The sequence below is a fragment of the Hemitrygon akajei genome, chromosome 18, assembly GCF_048418815.1.
Source record: "Hemitrygon akajei chromosome 18, sHemAka1.3, whole genome shotgun sequence".
NCBI classification, from domain to species: domain Eukaryota; kingdom Metazoa; phylum Chordata; class Chondrichthyes; order Myliobatiformes; family Dasyatidae; genus Hemitrygon; species Hemitrygon akajei.
In genome coordinates this window covers 26,122,802-26,145,357 of record NC_133141.1, presented here as the reverse complement: position 1 = coordinate 26,145,357, position 22,556 = coordinate 26,122,802, and the positions used below count along the sequence as shown (strand labels likewise).

The 22,556-nt window shown below is 44.8% G+C and overlaps 1 protein-coding gene across 3 annotated transcripts in view; it reads left to right on the top strand.

The window, feature by feature from the left end:
• The first annotated feature begins 4,622 nt into the window (after positions 1–4,622).
• Positions 4,623–22,556, top strand: part of slc26a10 (solute carrier family 26 member 10) — a 100,123-nt gene continuing 82,189 nt past the window's right edge. For all 3 annotated transcript variants that reach the window (XM_073071150.1, XM_073071149.1, XM_073071148.1), the window contains exons 1-4: positions 4,623–5,137; positions 14,852–14,962; positions 17,282–17,439; positions 21,762–21,926. In XM_073071150.1, coding sequence (XP_072927251.1) covers positions 4,873–5,137; positions 14,852–14,962; positions 17,282–17,439; positions 21,762–21,926 — 699 coding nt within the window. In that variant the 5' untranslated portion in view covers positions 4,623–4,872. The remainder of the gene's footprint in view (positions 5,138–14,851; positions 14,963–17,281; positions 17,440–21,761; positions 21,927–22,556) is intronic.

The following is a 22,556-nucleotide window of genomic DNA, read 5'->3' as shown; positions in this document are numbered from 1 at the left end:
GACCTTCTGAAAATCCAAGTACACCACATCCACAGATTCTCCTTTGTCTATCCTGCTTGTTATTTCCTCAAAGAATTCCAACAGATTTATCAGGCAAGATTTTCCCTTTAGAAAACCATGCTGACTTTGGCCTATTTTATCATGTGCCTCCAAGTACCCAGAGATCTCATCCTTAACAATCAACTCCAACGTCTTCCCAACCACTGAAGTAAGACTAACTGGCCTACAACTTGCTTTCTTCTGCCTCTCTCCCTTCTTGAAGAATGGAGTGACATTTGGAACCATTTCAGAATCTAGCGATTTGTGAAAGAGCATTACCAATGCCTCCACAATCTCCCCAGCCACCTCTTTCAGAACCACAAAAGGCCATCATTTGTACAGGTACATGGAGGGGAAGGGCTTGAAGGATTGTAGACCAGACATGGGTAACTAAGACAAGCAGGGAGAATGCTGTGGTCAGCATGGAGCTCTTGGGCCGAAGGGCCTGAACCCATGCTGTATTATTCTATGACTTTAGATAGGTCAAAGTGTACAGTCTTTATACCAGGATTAGGGAATCAAGAATTAAGCTGAGAGGGGAAAGATTTAATAGGAACCTGACAGGTAACTTTTTCACCCTTGGAATAAGAGTGATGTTCACACAGAATGAACCTGCAGAGACAATTCAGTGTTATGCTTCACACAACCCTCCTCCCATTGTACTTCATCTCAATCAATCAGCATATCTTTCTGTCCCCATCCCCTGAGTGTATTCATCGAACGTTGTGCGTGTAGCGTAGCGGTTAGAACAACGCGTCACAGCAGCAGCTATCAGATCGGGGTTTGATTCCCACTGCTGTTTGTAAGGAGTTTAGACATTTTCCTTGCAGGTTTCCTCCAGCTGCTACGGTTTTCTCCCACGGCCCAAAGGCGTACGGGTTAGGTTAGAAAGTTGTGGGCATGCTACGTTGGCACTGGAAGGGTGGCGATATGTGCAGGCCGTCCCCAGCACAACCCACGCTGATTTGATTTGACACAAGCAACGGATTTCAATGAACATGTGACAAAATAAAATTAATTTTTACCTTTATCTTCATCTGTAACTACTTGGCAGCCAGGTCCACTACCTTGCTGTTCATTTGACTCGTTTCTCCTCTATCCTTCTGCAAGCTTGTTGGTGATTATCATTTGTATGGCCCCCACTTTCAGAACATTCAAATATTTTATTAATTGTAGCTCCCTCTACCTTGATCTCATCATGGATTATTGCTAGCATACACCATTGAACATTCAGCTCATTGATGCCATGCTGATCAGGGTAATCCATGCACCACCCACCTACCAATATTTCATCCCCTGTGACCTATTCTCTTTTCAATCAAGCCAATGTTTTAATTCCCTCTCCTTTCCCATGAACCATCCCTTTCCCATTCCCATTCACAACGAAGGATGTTGCATCTCTCAGGAAACATCTACAGACATTCCTTCTATTCAATGTGCCGAATAGCAGCCTATGCCCAACTCAGGCCAGCTTTGTTCTTTGGTTCCAGGAGATTTGACGTGGAAGGGGTTTTTGCGGCTCGAATGGATTCTTGTAACTCAAGAACCAAGAAGTTTACACGGCATTGCTGCGCTAGAAAAGGAACATGTGAGATGCGTCACTGATCCCAGGAATTCTAATTGAGTTTGTGTAGAGGACTGATTCAGCGCCAGCCGGAGCAAGGATGTCCACAAAGTCGTAAAGCCATACAGCGTGGAAGCAGGCACTTTGGCCCAACTGGTCCATGCCAACCAACGCTCCCATCTAAGCTGATCCCATTTGTCCAAATGTAGCCCATACTCATCTCAGCCTTTCCTATCCATGTATCTGTCCAAGTGACGTATAAATGTTGTTATTGTACCTGCCTCAACCACTTCCTCTGGCAGCCAGTTCCACAATCACACCACACTCTGCATGAAGTTGCCCCTCACGTCCCTTTTAAGCTCTCCTCTCACCTTAAACCTTTGCTCTCTAGTTCTTGATTTCCCAACCCTGGGATATCCCTTATAATTTTATACACCTCTATTTCTTAAGCTCCAAGGAATAAAGTTCTAGCTTGCCCAACCCAGTCCCTCAAGTCCCAGCAGCATCCTATTAAATCTTTTCTGCACTCTTTCCAGCTTAATGTCATCTTCCATACAGCAGGGTGACCAAAACTGAAGACCAATGTGGCCACACCAACTTTTATTTATTTAACGATACGGCATAGAGTCGACCCTTCTGGCCATTTAAGCTATGTCGCCCCAGCAACCCCAAAACAATTAACCCTAATCTAATCACAGGACAACTTACAATGACCAATTAATGTAACTGCTACGGCTTTGCACTGTGGGAAGAAACCAGTGATCTGGTGTCAGCCCACACATTCCACGGGGAGGATATACAGAGACAGAATGACACCGGAAGTGAACTCCGGAACACCCCAAAATGTAATAGCATCACACACACTGCTACACTACTGTCGCACTCAATATTGTACAACTGCAACATCGCATCCTAACTTCTATAAAATATCCCATGGTACTATCTTAAATCAATTGACTTTGTCTGCATTTCCTGCTGCTTCAGGAAAGTTTCTCCCTGGACTTTCTCTTTTCCATCAGGTAGAAGTTCCAAAAGCCTCAAACACCAGGAGGCCAAAGAAACTTGGCATGCCCCTGTTAACCCTTACTTGGGCGAGATTGATTTTAGAGTGTCAGCACAGCCTTGTGGACCGAGTGGCCTGTGCTGTGCTGTAATGTTCAATGTTCTATAACCAGATTAACATTGGGGGTAAGTCTCGATCCAGGATAATGGAGACAATTCCCCTGTTCTTCGAACTATTGCCAAAGCAAACCTGAGAGATCAGGTAGATCATAGTTTTGCAAAATAGTCAAAGTGTTGCTATACTGAGAGAATATATAATAATTTATTTTATTTTATTGAGACACAGCGCAGAATAGACCCATTCTGGCCCTTCAAGTTGTGCCACCAAGCAATCTCTCTAGCCTAATCATGGGCTAATTTACAACGATCAATTAATTTACCAACTGATACATCTCTGAACGGTGGAAGGAAACCAGGGCACCTGGAGGAAACCTATGCGGTCATGGGGAGAACGTACAAATTCCTCATAGGCAGCAGCGGAGTTGCAGAGTTTAGTGTTACGGCTACAAAGAAAGTGCAGTACAGGTTAACAAAGGCATGGGCCACGATGAGGTAGATTGGGAATAAGTAGATTTAAGAGAACATAGTGAGTGACTCTGACAACTTTAGAATTGGATTTTAACAAGTAGAATGACTAAAGTGAATCTAATAAGAGGATTCATCGAGAACAGCTCACAAAGAGTCACTACACTCCGGCGCCATCTTCAGTTTAGATTGAGAGGGACTGGCAAAGCAGGTGTCAGGAGGTTGTTTCCTCCGGCGACAGAGACTAGGGCTGGGGTTGTCGATTCAGGAAAAGGAGTTAGCCCTTTTAGACTAGGTTTCAGGGAATTCTTCACAAGCAAAAGAGTGAACCTTTGGACTTTTATAGCATAAAGGAACATGGAGGTTCATCTGTTGATACATTGAAGACATAGATCAACAGAAATGAAAACAAGGGAAACAAAAGCTCCCTTATAGAAAGCACCATAGGGATATTAAAACTAAAAATTTTGCTCCATCCATTCTAGTTAGTTCCTGCCCCACTCTATCTATTACCTCAATCACTGCACTGTGAACAATCACTTTTTACAATGCTATTTACATTGCAAATGCACACTGGTATTTATGTATTTATGCACATTTTATTCCATGTCCGTACTTTAACCTCTAACTTCATTTCTTAGATAATTCTTTATTTTTTATAATTGTTGAATACTGGGTTTTTTTGTGGTATGTCGTGCCACACACCACATCAAATTCCTAATTGGCATTTGTAAATGCCAATTTACAATTTACTCTGTAAACGGCAGAGTAGAATTAAGAGGCTGAGTAGTTGATTCCTGCTTCTGGTTCTGGATGCCGTCATCTCTCAGAGCTGGGATGCCTGACCGTGTGCGCGAGACCAGATTTGCAATAGAAATCAAAACAGACTGTAGAGGGTTAAATTCTGGAGTTACTGCCTGATACGTGAACTTGGGAGAAATCAGCTGTCCCCTGCCTTCTTTCAATGCAAAACTATTGAACTGAGTGCGGCACGGATTTCTTCCCAAACACAGTTACCTGTGATCGGGCAGGAAAGGGTACTACATCGTTACCTGCCTGTGAGCGCGTCTTCCTCTTAGAAGCAGCGTTCCTCTATCTTTCTACATATTAATATATTTGCATTACTTTCTAAACCATGAAAAACAGACACAGTGACACTCTTAGTAAGTTGGTTTTTAAGAGTAACATATGCACTGAGGTCACAGCTGAATAAACAAGGGTATATCATTTCCTCCTGCAGCCCTCACGGACACTGAGCACAGCTCGCGTGCTGACCTTGTCCATCACCGCCGTCTGATTTCATGAGGGTCAAAAATGTGTTCCAATTGGCTGGAGTCAGCAATGTCAGTCACTGAAGCAAGGGCCAGTTAAATCGCCCCACCACCCACATGAACTTAGTGAAGCCAGGTATTTACTGCAGGTACAGAGAAAAGGGAGCACACTTTGCCCGATCAAAGAGGAAAAGGTCTGCTGCATTTTTTGCAGAGTCAGACTCTGGGAATGTTATTAATGATAAACGCCTTCAGGAAATCTCCCTCTTGTCGCTCCCTGTGTTTCCATAGGTCGGAGAGACTCACAGGAAAAAGCAGGGAGGCACGGACGGACTTGTACAAGTAGGAGCCCACTCTCTCTCTCTCTCTTTACCTCTCACTGGACTCAGCGGAAAGATTCAGGGAGTCAGAATGAGTGGGGTGGCCATCTACCGTTCTATTTACACCGAGGATCAGTTTGCCCGGCAATTCAATGGACCAAAGGATGAAGAAAATGTCACGGAGAGCTTTCAGCAGACAGAAAGAAGGAGCTGCGCATGTCCTGGGAATGCTGGGAAACAATTCTGGAGAAGGCGACTACCATTCCTCACCTGGTTGCCTAGATACAAAATCAAGCAATGGCTCATTGGGGACATTATCGCAGGTCTGACTGTGGGCATCATCCACATCCCACAAGGTAGACAACTTCTAATCATTAAACCTTCTTATTCAATGTACAGAGAGTGTGGTTCCGCAAAATGGTCAGAATAAACTTTGTCCTTCTTGCTTTTTGTAACATTTGGTGCTCAAGATCGGTTCCAGATGGTTAATGCTTGATTTAGTGGCAAGGGTGGCAGATCTTGGGGGCTAGTGCATTAGCAGCCTTACAGAACAGTTTGAACTCCTTCTTTACCCATCAGGAGATGCTGAGCAGTAGCAGTGGATGTGGGGGAGGGGAAATATGGCGAAGATGGTTAGCACCAGTGTAACTCCTGGGTAGCATCAGAATACTGGTCTGGGGGAATAGGGTGACAGCATTGGTCCAGGTAGAAAGAGAAAAGCCTTAGACACAAAGAGAAGCTGAAATAAAGGCATTAATAATGGCTTAGAATGGGCAACCCAGGGAGGAAATCAGTGTGGATCACATCAGGCGTGCAATGGTACAATTGTTTGGAGACAACTTGGAGTCACACTGATCGGGACATGTTTGAGCGCTTGACCAATAATACCGTTTCTTTTGTGTACATTCGGGCGTCATTGATAAAATCCCACTTGCAGCAAGGCAAGTTCGAATCTGCTAATAGAAAAGCACTGAAATGCCAACCAATTGTATTTTGCAGCAATTGATATTCATATTGATTTACTGTATACTCACTGTTCATGAAATGTGTTCAGAGTAGAACATGAATCAAGACATGATAAGACAGGAGGGTGTCCGTGATGTGACCAGCAGCCAGTGGAAGCACACCTGACCTGCACTGCCCTACGTTGATGAGATGTAATAGCTGGTAACAGTGAAACCAGGTATAATTTCTCGGTTACACAGTTGCCTTCTCAGGCTAATGTCTCATGTACAAACCCCTACATGTTACATGTTTATTGCCTTATTAGAATCAGAATCATATGTCACAAAATCTGTTGTTTTGTGATGGTAGTACAGTGCTGGGATGGTATTGGGTTTGCTGAACACTAAGTTCTAAACTCAAGCAAAGACCTTAAGCCCTATCAATATAAATTACTAAAGGGAGATTATACTGTAACTACCTAATCTTCAAAGAAAAGTTCACTTCCCTGTTTATGCTCCATGGCAAGTTTAGGTGTCAATACCCTCTATTCGAGTGGTGGGTCCCCTCTCTCTACCGCGGAGAAAATACTTCCAGCTAACAAAGTAGTTTAAAACACAGCTCATTTATTTTCAGTGATGCATAATTAAATCCAAACAATACTCTTAAAACACATTTAAAACTCACTGAAGATTTCTACCGTAAACATTTCCAAATTCAACTCATTTCCAAAACACAAAGCTTTTCTTCAACATAAAGCATTTCCAAATTCCTATCAACTAAAAGACACACCACAATGCATTCAAATAAGTTGTCTGTCGCAGAAACCGAAACTGGAGGAATGGATTCTGGTTCACCCCGTGTTTCTTCCAGGTATCTTGATGTTCCTTATCCTGTTCCCAATAAACCTGAATTGTTCTCTATATTTATACCCTTTTTCTCCCACTTGGGTAACTTCATACGCGTATGTTATTTCCTCAGATATCCCTCTAACACAACAGTCTAAAAGCATCATTTGAAGACATAGATCTTAACTAAGGGTGAAAATATTGTGAAGCTAACCTCCTTAAACTGAGCAACTCTAAGTCTGCTTGAAACAAGACAAATTAAACAATCCATTTTCTTATACAGGTATTGCATCTTGAGCAGCAATAAAGCAGGTGTATCGGGCTAGCGGTCTGCCACATAGACAGGGCTTGTTTGCAAAGCTGTGTTTCTAACTTCAAGCTGATTACTGCTTCCATTTACATTTTAAGAACTGAAAACTGACCTTGAGGTATGACCAGGAACTAAACAAACTGTTAGTTGGCAGTTTACTTACAGCTGTTTTTGATCTTACAATAGGAGATGCTGCACTTAGAAAGCCAAGATTAGCAAAAACAAGCCAGGAAGTGAATACCTATCACAGTGTGAGACAAAAAATATATACAATATGTTACAATAAAAAATAAATACGGCAAAAGAGAAATAGCGGGGTATGTTCTTGGGTTCATGGACCATTCAGTAATCTGACGGCGGAGGGGAAGAAGTTACTCCTAAAACATTGAGTGTGGGTCTTCCGGCTCCTGTACCCCCTCCCTGATGGTAGTATTGAGAAGAGGGTATGTCGTGGATGGTGAGTGTGCTCAGTGATGGTCACCACCTTCTTGAGCCACCACCTCTTGAAGATGTCCTTGATGGTGGGGAGGCTTGTGCCCGTGATATAGCTGGCTGAGATATATTATCCAGTGAGAAAAATAATTAAATCATGACTTTCTTTCACAGGTCTATTTAGTTCAACAACTTACTATTTGCACAAATATTTGTGTGTATTACCTCCTCCATGAGTATACTTATTGCTAGTCATGAAGCCACCTGCTAATCTATTTTAATTTGTTTTGGCGATGTAAATCTGCTGGTAAGTCCTCTTCCCAGTTACATAAGAACATTAGAAATAGAAATATTTAGACCATTTAGTCTGTCGTGCCTGCTCCACCACTGTGTAAGATAATGGCAGATCTTTTACCTCAGCACCAGTTTGTTGCACTAACCTCATATCTCTTAATTCCCATAATACCTAAAATTCAAACAGTATTTGTCTTGAACATACACAGAGACTGAGCCTATCACACCCTCCTTGGATGGAGAATTGCAATGAGTCAACACCCTCTGCTTGCTGTCCAGTTAACCATTTATCAGTTGTGCCAGCACATTATTTGCAATACCGATCCCTCCAACTTTGTTTAAAAGATTGTCAAACATGACGGTATATGAAACCTGGCTTACGTGCTGATCCAACCCCATTATACCATCTCAATTACAACCCCCAACCCTCCTATTTCCACCTCCACTCAAACCTGCTCTGTTGCAATTTTGTAGGGATTACTGAACCAGTATATACATCCAACTGAGGAATGGTTGGATGGCAATTTTCAGAGATGGTGTTAGTCACAACAATTCAGTCAATGGATTCCCTGGTGCTGATGTGGAAAAAGTTGGAGGTGATGTAATAGTAAATTTGAATGCGATTCTGGTTGCCAACACGATATTGGAGTAGGACATATTGGGTTCAGTTATTTCTTTCAGCTGTAACTGCTCTTATACAGTACAAAAATGCTGATTTCACTATACTATTATAGGAAATTAAATCTTATCAATAAAAATACCGAATAATCATAGAATGGGAAAAAAACTTCATGTTTATTACTTCAATGCTTATGACAAGTAGAGGTTAAACTTCATAGAAAATACCTCATGTCCCACAAAGTTGTCAGCAGCACACCTACATCTGGTAACTGAATCAGGAAATGTACTACCTGCATCAGAATGATGTTCATATACCGCAATCTCCAATGTGATAAACTCTTGACACTCACTCTCTCTACCTGGGATACACACTTCTTTCTTCCTTTACGTATGATTCTCATGATAATTCAACATCTCAACAGGTGATGCACTCCTTCTGACCCTCTTTACTCATTCACTTCTCCTCCTTCTGTGCAGCTGGCAGATGATTTAGAAAATATACTCCCACGTCAGAGTGTTAGAGAGTATCACAGCACAAAAAACAGACCCTTCAGCTCATGTAGTCCATGCCCACCTGGTCTTCTGCCTAGTCCCATTGACCTGCACCAGGACCATATCTCTCCAAACTTCTCTTAAATGTTAACTTTGATCCAGCATCCACCATTTCCACTGGCAGCTCGTTCCACACTCTCACCACCCTCTGAGTGAAGAATTCTTATCGTGGTTTGTCATGTGAAGCACACCTCTCTCTATCTCTCTTCTCACTTCCTCTTTCTTCTCTCACACTTTCTTCACTCCCTCTGTTTCCCTCTGTGTACCTGAGATATACTCTGCGCTCCTCCCTCTGTGTGAAAAACGTTTTATGGTTACCTGTACGCAAAATCCATTCTTCCACATATGATACACTTTCCACCTACGGTGGCTAACTTTCACCTCACTCACTCATTGTCTGAATGTGGTACTCTCGTCACCCACCTGACACGTGGTACCCTCTTCAGTCTTTCTGTCTGTGTGTGTGTTCGTCTCTCCATCCCATGAACTCTTCCACCTTTCTCCATCTTTCACCCTCTCAAAGTCGACATACTTCACAAACCGTACGCTCACAGCTCACTCTCACTAGGTGAAGCCATATCAAACTTTGCTTCCACTCTTAATAGTCTCCGTTTCTTCATGCAATACACCCTTTATTTACTCTCCACCTCTCTGCACCATCGCAGCTTGGTACGGCAACTGTTCTCCATGTGACTGCAAGAAACTGCAGGGAGTTGCGGACACAGCTCAGTAAATCACGGAAACCAGCCTCTCCCCCATGGGACTCTGTCTATACTCCATGTTGCCTCAATAAAGCAGCCAGCATAATCAAGACCCCACCCACCTTTCTCTCTTCTCTTCCCCTCCCCCACTCCATCAGGTAGATATTCAAAAGCCAGACTCATGGATAGCTCTTACACCACTATTAAAAGACTATTGAATGATTCCCTTGCCACAATAAGATGGACTCTTGACTTCACAATTTACCTGGTTCTGGTCTTGCAATTTGATGACTACCTGCCCGGCACTTTCTCTGTAAAACTTTATTCTGCTGTGACACTCTATTCTGCATTCTATCATTGTTTTGCCTTGTTCTACCTCAATGTACAATGTAATGAACTATTCTGTATGGGCAGTATGCACAATGGACTTTTCACAGTGCCTCAGTACATGTGGCAAAAATAAACCAATTTCAGTTCCATTTCACTCTTGAATACGTGGAACATGCCTCATTCTCTTTCTATATGTGAAACACACTTTATTTCTACAAATGATCCACCTTTCTCTCTCCATGCAGTATAAATTTCACTCCCTATCACAGCATACAATACACTCTCCCTTTACCCACACTGTACAGTGCCCTTACACACTCCCGAAATGTGATACCCTCTTTACGCTCATGATCCATGTTTGAATGTCATTTAGTCACACACTCGACATTCAGGACACTATTTACTATCTCCATCCCTATACTTGATTTCTATCCCTCCACGTTTTACACTCTGCACTCACTTATTCACTCTCAGCTTCACTCCCAGTTCATAGGAGATGTAATCTTCACACATTCCCTCTATCTGATGAACTCTTCAGCCACTCATTGAGTCACAGAGTTATACAGCATGGAACATGACAGGCCATTCAGTCTGTCCTGTCCATACTGACCCACCTGACACTCACTTGAGTCCCTCACTATCACTGTGTAACTACCATAAAAAAATCAGGCCAATTTAATGGAAATAAGAAAGACAACAAAATCAGGCATCATCTCCGGAGAGTAGTAGATATTCAATGCTTCAGTTCAAGACCTTTCATCTGGACTTAGAGGGGAAATAACCAGTAAAAAGTGATGAGAGCAAGGACTGTGGCACTGTGGCAAGAACTGATAAGACAATCCAGGTGAAGAGGGTGATTGAGTGTCTGGGTGACAGACAGATGGAGTGGGTGGAGGGGAGTGTGGGTGACAGACAGATGGAGTGGGTGGAGGGGTGATAGACAGATGGAGTGGGTGGAGGGGAGTGTGGGTGATAGACAGATGGAGTGGGTGGGGGAGGGGACCCAGTGGGAGGGGTGTGTGGGTGGCGGACAGATGGAGTGGGTGGGGGAGGGGACCCAGTGGGAGGGGTGTGCGGGTGATGGACAGATGGAGTGGGTGGGGGAGGGGACCCAGTGGGAGGGGTGTGTGGGTGATGGACAGATGGAGTGGGTGGGAGAGGGGACCCAGTGGGAGGAGTGTGTGGGTGATGGACAGATGGAGTGGGTGGGGGAGGGGACCCAGTGGGAGGGGTGTGTGGGTGATGGACAGATGGAGTGGGTGGGGGAGGGGACCCATTGGGAGGGGTGAGTGGGTGACGAACAGATGGAGTGGGTGGGGGAGGGGACCCAGTGGGAGGGGTGTGTGAGTGACGGACAGATGGAGTGGGTGGGGGAGGGGACCCAGTGGGAGGGGTGTGTGGGTGATGGACAGATGGAGTGGGTGGGGGAGGGGACCCAGTGGGAGGGGTGTGTGGATGATGGACAGATGGAGTGGGTGGGGGAGGGGACCCAGTGGGAGGGGTGTGTGGGTGACGGACAGATGGAGTGGGTGAGGGAGGAGACCCAGTGGGAGGGGTGTGTGGATGATGGACAGATGGAGTGGGTGGGTGAGGGGACCCAGTGGGAGGGGAGTGTGGGTGACGGACAGATGGAGTGTGTGGGGGAGGGGACCCAGTGGGAGGGGTGTGTGGGTGATGGACAGATGGAGTGGGTAGGGGAGGGGACCCAGTGGGAGGGGTGTGTGGGTGATGGACAGATGGAGTGGGTGGGGGAGGGGACCCAGTGGGAGGGATGTGTGGGTGATGGACAGATGGAGTGGGTGGGGGAGGGGACCCAGTGGGAGGGGTGTGTGGGTGACGGACAGATGGAGTGGGTGGGGGAGGGGACCCAGTGGGAGGGATGTGTGGGTGATGGACAGATGGAGTGGGTGGGGGAGGGGACCCAGTGGGAGGGGTGTGTGGGTGACGGACAGATGGAGTGGTTGTTCCTCTAGTTCCTCTAGTTTGTGTTTAGCCCCACCCTGGAAGTGGAGGAGGCCAGGGAAAGACAGGTTGGTGTGGGAATGTGGAGGCAAATTAAAATAGCTGACAATCAGCAACTCCAGGTGGCCACGGCACTCAGTGCTTTGTCTTACTAATGTAGAAAACTATTTATTTCCCTCCATAGATGCTGCCTGACCCATTGAGTTCCTCTAGCCGCTTGTTTGTTGCTCCAGATATCAGCATCTACAGTCTGTTGTTCCTCCAAACATTGGCAAATGTTGGAAACACTAAAGGTGAAAGGTCAGGCAGTATCTGTGGAGAAAGAAACACAGTTAATGTTTCAAGTTGGAAGATCCTTCAGATGGAAGGAGAAATAGACCTGTAATGTTAACTCAGCTCCTCTCTCCATAGATGCTGCCTTACCTACTGAGTGTTTCCAGCATTGTCTGATCTCGAGTCAATCTAAACTCAGTTATTTAAAGCAGTGGACAATCAGTCTGATTTGCATTTGAACTTCTCCTGTTTGATCCTCCCTGCAGCAGCCAACACACTCGAGGTTCAGGGACCTGGTGACAGAACACTCTATTTTATGAATCAAAGACTAAAAGGGCCAGAACTAATGACTTGTGCTTTTCACTGGACCCACAACACTGTAGCGCTGCCATTCAATGACTGAAAACAAATGGCTTTTATTGCCACTGTGTTTCCTCCTGCACTTAGTAAGGTGTTGAGGCTAGGTATACACCCATAGCTCAACTCACTGGGACACATTTAATAGCATGAACCATTCTTAAACTTGGGTTCCCTGATGGTGTCCATGATTGCAAGGAGCAACATCTAAGTGACTGACTGAAGAATGTATCACGTGCAGAGACAAAGTGAGGAGGTGGAGTGAGTGGGCAGGGTGTACATCAACCATAGAGACACCGAGGGAAGAGAGCGACACATGTGGGGAGACTGAAGAGTGTTGCATATGGAGAGGGCAAGTGGAGCATATCACGTGTGGAGGGAGTGTGGCAGAAGGCATATAGGAATACCGCCACTTCCCAGTCACACACCGTCCTGACCTGGAAACATTATGTGTCCTTCACCGTCACAGGATCTGAACCTGGAACTTTCTCCTCATCAGAGCCATGGGTGCATCTTCAGCAACAGGACCGCTGCGGTTCAACAGCAGCTCACCCCAACCTTCTCAAGGTCTGATAAATTATGGGAAAGATCTCATGCCCATGTAGTGCTTTGGAGAGTGCAGTAAGTTCTGCCCTATCAGAGAGTCATAGCACCATAGTGCATTACAGCACAGAATCAGGACTTTCAGCCCATCTAGCCCATGCCAAACTATTATTCTGTCTAGTCCCATCAACAATTGTCCTCCATACACCTCCCATCCATGTACTTATCCTGTCTTCTCTTAAATACTGAAATCGAACCCGCGGCGAGAACTTCTGCTGGCAGCTTGTTCCACATTCTCACCACCAACTAAATGAAGTTCACCCCTCATGTGCCCTTTGAACATTTCACCTTTCACCTTTAGTCCATGACCTCTTGTTCTAGTCTCACCCAACCTCAGTGGAAGAAGCCAGCTTGCATTTGCCTGATCTAAACCCCTCATAATTTTGTGTACCTCCATCAAATCTCCCTTCAATCCTCTATGTTCTAGGGAATGAAGTCCTAACTTATTCAACCTTTCCCTATAACTCATGTCTTCAAGTCCTGGTAGTTTTTCTTTGTACTCTTTCAATCTTATTGATATCTTTCCTGTAGGTAGGTGAGCAGAACTGCACATAATACTCCAAATTAGGCACATGATGTTGTGCCAACCTTGTAGCCTACTCTAAGATAAATCTAACCCTTCCCTCCTACATAGCCCTCCATTTTTCTGTCATCTATGTGCTTATCTAAGAGTTTATTAAATGCCGCTAATGCAACTGCCTCTACTATTGCCCCTGTTAGGGCATTCCATGCACCTACCACTCTCTGTGTGAAGAACATACCTCTGACCTCTGCCCTATACTTCCCTGCAATAACCTTAAAATTATGCCCTCTCACGTTAACCATTTCTGCCCTTGGAAAAAAGTCTCTGGCTGTACAGCATGGAAATAGGCTATTCGGCCCACCACATCCACAGTGACTAGTTAGCACCCTTCCGTACTAACCCCATCTCTGAGCACTTGGCCCATTGCCCTGTACATTCAGGCCATCAAGATACTCTCTTGGTGGAAAAGGACCTCCTCCAATCCTTTCTCAATCTCTTCCCTTTCCATAACTCTGTGTCCCACAGTTTTATTGACTCCTGATACAGTAAAGGAAAAAGTTTCCTGTAATCTTCCCCATGTGTATCCCTCCTAGTTTTCTATACCTCAGCCATGTTCTCTCTTAATTTCCTTCACTCCAGTCTCTTGTAAGTGCTGGACTTCAGAGGGACCTGGTGTTTTTGCACACAGTCACTGATGCAGCCTCTCTCTCTGGACATATAAATCACACTTTCCTCCACGTCTCTACATGTGACACATTTTATCACTCTCCCTGCAAATGATGCAAAAGTCGATTATTCTTTTTACAGTATAACTCTCCACTTCTCATCCACAGTGCTCATACATTCTATTGTGTGATTTGACAATTCACTGGCACCATCACAGCAGAATGTTTACACTAAAATCATTAATTTGATGTTGCCTTATTATGTTTGACACCAGAAATATCCAAGTAAATAGAAACCTTTTGCTTATCTGATTGTGAATAGATTGCAATAATAGTGAGACACGTGGATTCTCCAGTTTAGAGAGATATTTTGTGATTTGCCAGTCCCATCAGACAGCCAAACTCCCAAAGAAGGAATTGCCACATTTGTGGCAAATTATTTCTTTCCTCACTGCATCCCTGTCCTCACAAGTGATTCACCCTGGCAGCCGACACACTGTGCAACAATTCTTCCTCATTCTAGCTCCAGGCTAGTTTGCAAACCAGGTCTCTGAGCATTCAAGACCAATGGGACATTTTGGATTCCATTGACTGGCTTCCCATCCAGGGAATATATTGCACTGTATAATTCCTTGTTACCTTGTTATGTCTTACCAGGAATGTCCTTTGCACTGCTGACCTCTGTGGCTCCAATTTATGGACTCTACACCTCTTTCTTCCCGGTTGTGTTCTACGTGTTTTTTGGAACTGGACGACATGTGTCCACAGGTGGGGTACTTACGTTCAAACTACGCTCATCTTTTACTTAATGGAATAGGAAACACAATGTACACAGCAGTAGGTCAGGAAGGACCTACCTAGACTTACCCCAGTCCCACTTGTCCACGTGACAGAGTTAAGGTGGGGCAGCACAGTAGCATAGTGGAGCTTTGCAGCTCCAGCGACCTGGGTTCAATTCCACCACTGTCTGTAAGGAGATTTTTCGGTCCTCCAGGCGTACCAGTTTCTTCCCGCATTCCAAAGACATACGAGTTAGTGTGTTAATTGGTCACATGGGTGTAATTAGGCAGTGCGGGCTCGTTGGGCCTGTTGATACGCTGTATCTTTAAATAAAATAAAATCTGGATGTCCATATCTTTCTGCCCAGGTAATAGTGCAACCATTGAAAGAGAGAGCTAAAAATAAATGAAGTGCTGGAATTGCTTTTGTATTCAGAATCAGAATCAGGTTTAATGTCACTGGCAAAATGCTGGAGGAACTCAGCAGGCCAGGCAGCATTATGGAAAATAGTACAGTCGATGTTTCAGGCTGAGACCCTTCAACAGGACGTGTCTTGGGACCTGGCCTGCTGAGTTCCTCCAAAATTTTGTGTGTGTTGCTTGGCTTTCCAGCATCTGCAGATTTTCTCTTGTTTTTAATATCACCGGCATTTGTCATGAAATTTGTTAATTTTGCGGCAGCAGTACGATGCAATATAGAAAAAACCTGTGAATTACAATAAGTATATCTACCTATATATATAATAGTTAAATTAAATAAGTAGTGCAAAAACAGAAACAAGATAGTTCTGCTCATGGGTTCAATGTCCATTCAGGAGCAAAATTAGGCCATTTCTGTCTGCACTGTCATTTTATCATGGCTGATCCAATTTCCCCTTCAAACTCATTCTCCTGTCTTCTCCCCGTAACTGCTCATGCCTTGACTAATCAAGAACTTATCAACCTCCGCCTTATATATACCCAATGACCTGACCACCTCAGTCACCTGAGGCAACAAATTCCACAGATTCACCACCTTCTAGCTAAAGAAATTCCTCCTCATCTCCATTCTAAATGGATGTCTCTCTATTCAATGTCCATTCAGAAATTAGATGGTGGGGGGAAGAGGTTGTTCTTGAATCGCTGAGTGATGCACCATCAATAACTCTCCGAGACGTGAAGCGAGATATAGGCTCTTACTATGTCAGCAGCCCAACGCCGCTGCCAGGCGCACATACACTGACCTGATCCCCGTAACGAAGGCGTCTCATACTAGCAGCTCTGCATGTTGTTCCGCCGTCAGACCTTTGCAGTTGCAAGTTTGCACGAGTGTCTGTAGGGCTCGGAGAAACTGCCAGCTCAACTCGCCGGGTCGCTGTCGCCACGTCGCTAAGCGATATCTTGCGTAGACAGTGTTCACCGGCCGCAGGTACTGTCTTTTGAGGGCGTAATAGGAAAAGAAGCCCAGGCACTGTCTGAGGGCTCTGAGGGTGGTGGGAAGAGGGAGTTCTAACAGGGGGCACATACGGTCGGGATCAGGGCCAATGACCCCGTTCTCTACGACATACCCAAGGATAGCGAGTCGGGTGGTTCTGAACCCACACTTGTCCCTGTTATAAGTAAGGTTCAGGGCTTTGGCCACTTGGAAAAATCGTTGGAGGTTGGCGTTGTGATCCGACCAGTCGTGACCACAGATGGTGATATTATCCAGATAGGGAAATGTAGTTCACCACACTGAGTGTGTGTCGTTAGGCTTCTGTACCTCCTACTTAATGGTAACAATGAGAAGAGGGCATGTCCTTGGTGGTGGGGGGTCCTTAATGACGGAGGCTTATCATACTGATAATGAAACCTTTTATTGTTAGCAGGAGGAGAAATTATTTTATATGGGTCAGAACCTAATGATCAATGGTAGAGCCCACCTCCTGACATTCAGCTTCGGAGGTGGAAAACAAGCAAACAGTAATATTTTCAAACCTTTTAAGTGCTGGTGACCAAAGATTAGCTTCTCCACCTGACTCTTGAACCAAAGGAGATAACTTCATTCACCCCATCACTGAATATTCCCACACCTATAGACTCAATTTTAACTATCCTTCATCTCATGTTCTCAATATTTATTGCTTAGCTATTACTTTTTTTGGTTTTGTATTTGCACAGTTTGTTGTCTTTTGCACTTTGGTTGTTTGTCCTGTTAGGTATGACCTTTCTATTCTATTGTCTTTCTTGGATTTACTGAGTATGCTCACAAGAAAACTAAACTCAGGGCTGTATATGATGCCATTTATGTACTTTCATAATAAATATACTTTGAATTTTGAACTTGCAGGCACCTTTGCTGGGATAAGTTTGATGACTGGCTCTGTGGTCGAGCGGCTGGTACCCCACCCGTCGGGATGGAACGTAACAACCCAGGAGGACCCAGAGCTAGAGAAGCAGCGGATATCTGTGGCGTCAGCTGTGACCTTCCTCTCAGGACTGATGATGGTAATTACTCCTGTCTCTCTCTCTCTCTCTCCTTGCTGGGGTTCAGCTGGCCAGCCCCCATAATCCTCTTGTAACCTCACCCACAAGGCCATACAGTCATCTGGGGAAGCCCTTCAACCCAGGTACTTTCCTCTGTAACTGTAGGAGTAGCAGCACCTGTCCAGATGCTATTAAACATTTCCTAGCCATGTACCTGTCCAAATGTCTGTGAAAAATATTGTTAGTGTACTACCTTGTTATTGTCTATTGTCTACCTGCAATGCACTGTACTTCCTCTGTAGTTGTTAGACTTTATTCTGCATTTTAGACCACAAGACATAGGAGGAGCATTAGGCCTCAGTATTACATCTTTGCTTCTATATTCTAGTCCTCTCTAAAGGAATGGTAATATTGGGCTTCCTTAGCACCGGCTCAACCTGCAAGTTAATCGATAGGGAATCCTGCATGAGATCTCACAAGTCCCTTTCCACCTCATATTGTTGAATTTTCTACCTGCTTATAAAATAGTCTGTGCTTTTGTTCCTTCTGCTAAAGTGCATGACCATATACTTCCTGACACTGTATTCAATCTGCCATTTCTTTGCCCATTCTCCGAATCTGTCTAAATCCTTCTGCAAACTCCCTGCTTCCTCAACACTACCTGCCCCTCCACCCATCTTCATATCATCTGCAGACTTGGCCACTAGCCATTAACTCTGTCATCCAAATCATTGACATATAGCGTAAAGAGAAGCGGCCCCAACACCAACACTTGTGGAACACCACTAGTCACACTGGCAGCCAATCAGAAGAGGCTCCCTTTATTCCCACTCTTTGCCTCCTGCCAATCAGCCAATCCTCTATCCATGCCAGTATCTTTCCTGTAATACCATGGGATCAACTTGTTAGGCAGCCTCATGTGTGGCACCTTGCCAAAGGCCTTCTAAAAACCCAAGTACACAACATCCCCCAATTTTCCTTTGTCTACCTTGCTTGTTACTTCTTCAAAGAATTCTAACAGGTTTGTCAGGCAAGATTTTCCTTTAAGGAAGCCATGCCGATTTTATCATATGCCTCCAAGTACGTTAAACCACATCCTTAACAATTAATTACAACATCTTCGCAACCACTGAGGTCAGGCTAACTGGCCTATAATTTCCTTTCTTCTGCCTCTCTTCCTTCTTGAAGAGTGGAGTGACAGTAGTAACTTTGCAGTCCTCCCGAACCATGCCAGAATATAGTGATTCTTGAAAGGTCATTACCGAAGTCTCCTCAATCTCTTCAGCCACCTCTTTCAGAACCCTGGGGTGTCGTCCATCTGGTCCAGGAGACATATCCATCTTCAGACCTTTCAGCTTTCAAAGCACCTTCTCCATAGTAATAGCAACTTCACTCACTTCTGCCCTGACACTTTTGAACATCTGGCGTACGGCTAGTGAAGACTGATGCAAAATACTTATTCAGTTCACCCGCCATTTCCTTGTCCCCCAATACTACCTCTCCAGCAGTCCAACATTTATTCTTGCCCCTCTTTTACACTTTATATACTTTATCTGAGAGAACCATTTGGTATCCTCTTTGATATTATTGACTAGCATACCTTCATGTCTCATCTTTTCCCTCCTTAGGGCTTTTTAGCAGCATTCTATTGGTTTTTAAAAGTTTACCAATCATCTAACTACCCATTGATTTTTGCTCTATTATGTGCCCTCCCTTTTGCCTTTATTTTGGCTTTGACTTCTCTTGTCAGCCACGGTTGCATCATCCTGCCCTTAAAATATTTCTTTTGGAATGTAGCTATCCTATGCCTTCTGAATTGCTCCCAGAAACTCCATCCATTGCTGTTCTCCCACCATCCCTGCTAGTATTTCCTTCCAATCAACTTTAGGCAGCTCCTCTCTCATGCCTCTATAATTCCCTTTACTCCACTGTAATACTGATTGAACTGACTTTAGTTTCTCCCTCTCAAATTGCAGGGTGAAGTCTATCCTAAGGTCACCTTTACTTTAAGCTCCCTAATCAAATCTGGTTCTCTTCACAACTCCCAGTCCAGAATAACCTTTCCTCCAGTGGGCTCACCCACAAGCTGCTAAAAAGCCATCTTGTAGACATTCTACGAATCCTCTCTCTTGGAATCCAGCACCAATCTGATTTTCCCAATCTACCTACATATTGAAATCTCCCATGTAACAATTGTAACATTTCCCTTTTGGCATGCCTTTTCTATCTCCCGTTGTAATTTGTCATCTACATCCTAGCTACTGTTTGAAGGCTTGCATATAACTCCCATCAGGGTCTTTTCACCCATGCATTTTCTTAACTCTACCCACAACGATTCTACATCTTCCACTCCCATGTCACCTCTTTCTAACAATTTGATTTCATTTTTTACTTACAGAGCCACACCAGTCCTGTCTACCTGCCTGTACTTTTCATACAATGTATATCCTTGGACATTAAGCTCCCAACTTTCAGCCACGACTCAGTGATGCCCACAATGTCACACCTGCCAATCTCTAACTGCACTACAAGTTCATCTCCCTTATTTCATATACTGCATGCATTGAAATATAACATCTTCAGTCCTGTATTCATCACCCTTTTCAATTTTGTCAACCTATGCAACTAATGCCACTGACCACAATTTTGCCCTATCATCTGCCTGTCCTTCCTGACAGTCTCACTGCACACTGCCTCTGCTTGTAAACCAACTGCCCCACCCTCAGCCCTATCACTCTGGTTCCCATCCCCCTGCCAAACTGGTTTAAAACAACCCCAACACCTCCAGCAAACCTGCCAGCAAGGATATTGGTTCCCCTTGGGGTTTAGGTGTAACTAGTCCCCTCTGTACAGGTCATACCTTCCCCAAAAGAGATCCCAGTGATCCAGAAATCTGAAACCCTGTCCCCTGCACCAGTTCCTCAGCCACGCATTCGTCTCCCAAATCACCCTATTCTTACTCTCACTGGTGTGTGGGACAGGCAGCAATCCGGAGATCACTCTGCTGGAGGACCTGCTTTTCAGATTTTACCCAGCTCCCTAGGTTCGGTCCACAGGACCACCCCCCTTTTCCTACCGATGTCACTGGTACCAATACGTACCACAGCTTCTGGCTGCTCACCCTTCCCCTTCAGAATGCTGTGGACCTGCTCCGAGACATCCCTGACCCTGGCACTGGGAGGCAACATATCATCAGGGCGTCTCTGTCACATCCACAGAATATATGACACACACACAATGTGCTGGGAGCTCAGCAGGTCAGGCAGCACTGCAGTACCTCCGGTACCGAATCAAGTGGCCACTAAGTGCATGTTCAAGGTCTTCTGCTGCTGTAGCCCATCCACTTCAAGGTTCGATGTGTTGTGCATTCAGAGATGCTCTTCTGCACACCACTGTTGTAACACGTGGTTATTTGAGTTACTGTTAGCTTCCTGTGAGCTTGAAACAGACTGGCCATTCTCCTTTAACCTCTCTCGTTAATGAGGTGTTTTTGCCCACAGAACTGGATGTGTTTTAATTTTTAGTACCATTCTCTGTAAACTGTGGAGACTGTTGTGCATGAGAACTCCAGGAGATCAGGAGTTTCTGAGATATTTAAACCATCCACCTTGCAATAACAATCATTCCACAGTTAAAGTCACTTAGATAATATTTTTCCCCATTCTGATGTTTAGTCTGAACAACAACTGAACCTCTTGACCATGCCTGCATGTTTTTAATGCATTAAGTTGCTGCCACATGATTGGCTGATTAGATATTTGTATTAATGAGCAGGTGTACCCAATAAAATGGCCACTGGGTGTGTTTTGAGACGTCATTCATTGGAGCATGGTGGACTGAGAGGTGTATGAAAACATAAGGGGCATAGATAGCATCGATACACTCAGTCATTTTTCTAGGGTTGGGGTACCAAGAACTAGAGGCCAAAGGTTTAAGGTGACAATGGAGAGATTTTATATGACTATGAGGGGCAAATTTTTCACCCAGGTCAGTACATGGAATGAGCTGCCAGAGGAAGTGGTTGAATCAGGTACATTAACAACATTTAAAGATTATTTGGACAAGTACATGGATAGGAAAGGTTTAGAGGGATATGGGCCAAGTGTGGCCAAGCACAGGCAGATAGGACTAGTTTGGATGGGCATTGTGGTCAGCATGGACCAGTTGGGCCAAATGGCTGTATGACTCTATAACTGTGATACAGTGGTACTGAAATAAAGTGAGGTTCTGCCTTAAACTATGCACTGCGTCTGCTCACACCTTGCTCTCCTCTGTAACTCAGTATGTGCACGTTCCTATGGTTACGCTGCTCACTGCCTGCCGGTTCACTCTTGCTCTTACAGATTTGCATGTTTGTTCTGCAACTGGGGTTTCTTTCCACCTACTTGTCGGACCCAATCGTGAAGGCGTTTACCAGCGGCACGGCTTTCCACGTCACCATCTCGCAGCTCAACACCATGCTTGGACTGAGGCTTCCGCGCTTCACTGGACCCTTCACCCTCTTTAAGGTTGGCTTTGTTGTCTGGATGGCTGTCTCTGGTGAATTTGCTCAGGTGGCCAGCAGTTACCAAGGTGGATAAGTCTGCCCACTTCCTCATTCAGTTTAGCTTTCTCACTGGAGAACCTTCCATTCTGCATCTTCAAAACATCCTTTGTTAGCAGAAAAGTTCACTTCAAGTGTTTCTTATGCTTCCTTACAACACTGAAGGCAGACATTCAGCCCATTCAGTCTATTCTAGCTCATAGATGCATCCCATTCTCCCATATTTGTATCAATTCTTCCCGGATTCCACCCCTCACCCACACACTAGGGGCAATTTGCAGCAAAGCGATTAGCCTAACAACCCACATGACTCTGGGATGTGGGAAGATACCCACACGGTCAGAAGGAGAATTTGCAAACTCCACACAGACAACGCCTGAGGTCAGCCCTGAGCTTAGGTCTCTGCATTACCTGCTACATCACTGCCACGCCCATTTCCTTTTCATATTCCTCAAAAGGAGGCCGATTTGCTCCATAATTGGCGTTTATCCTCCACACCAGCCCTGCTTAAGGCCTGTCCACTTCAAGTGCTCCCCATAGCGACAGGTTCCACATTCACACTCTTCTTTGGGTAAAGACAATTGGAGATTGGTAT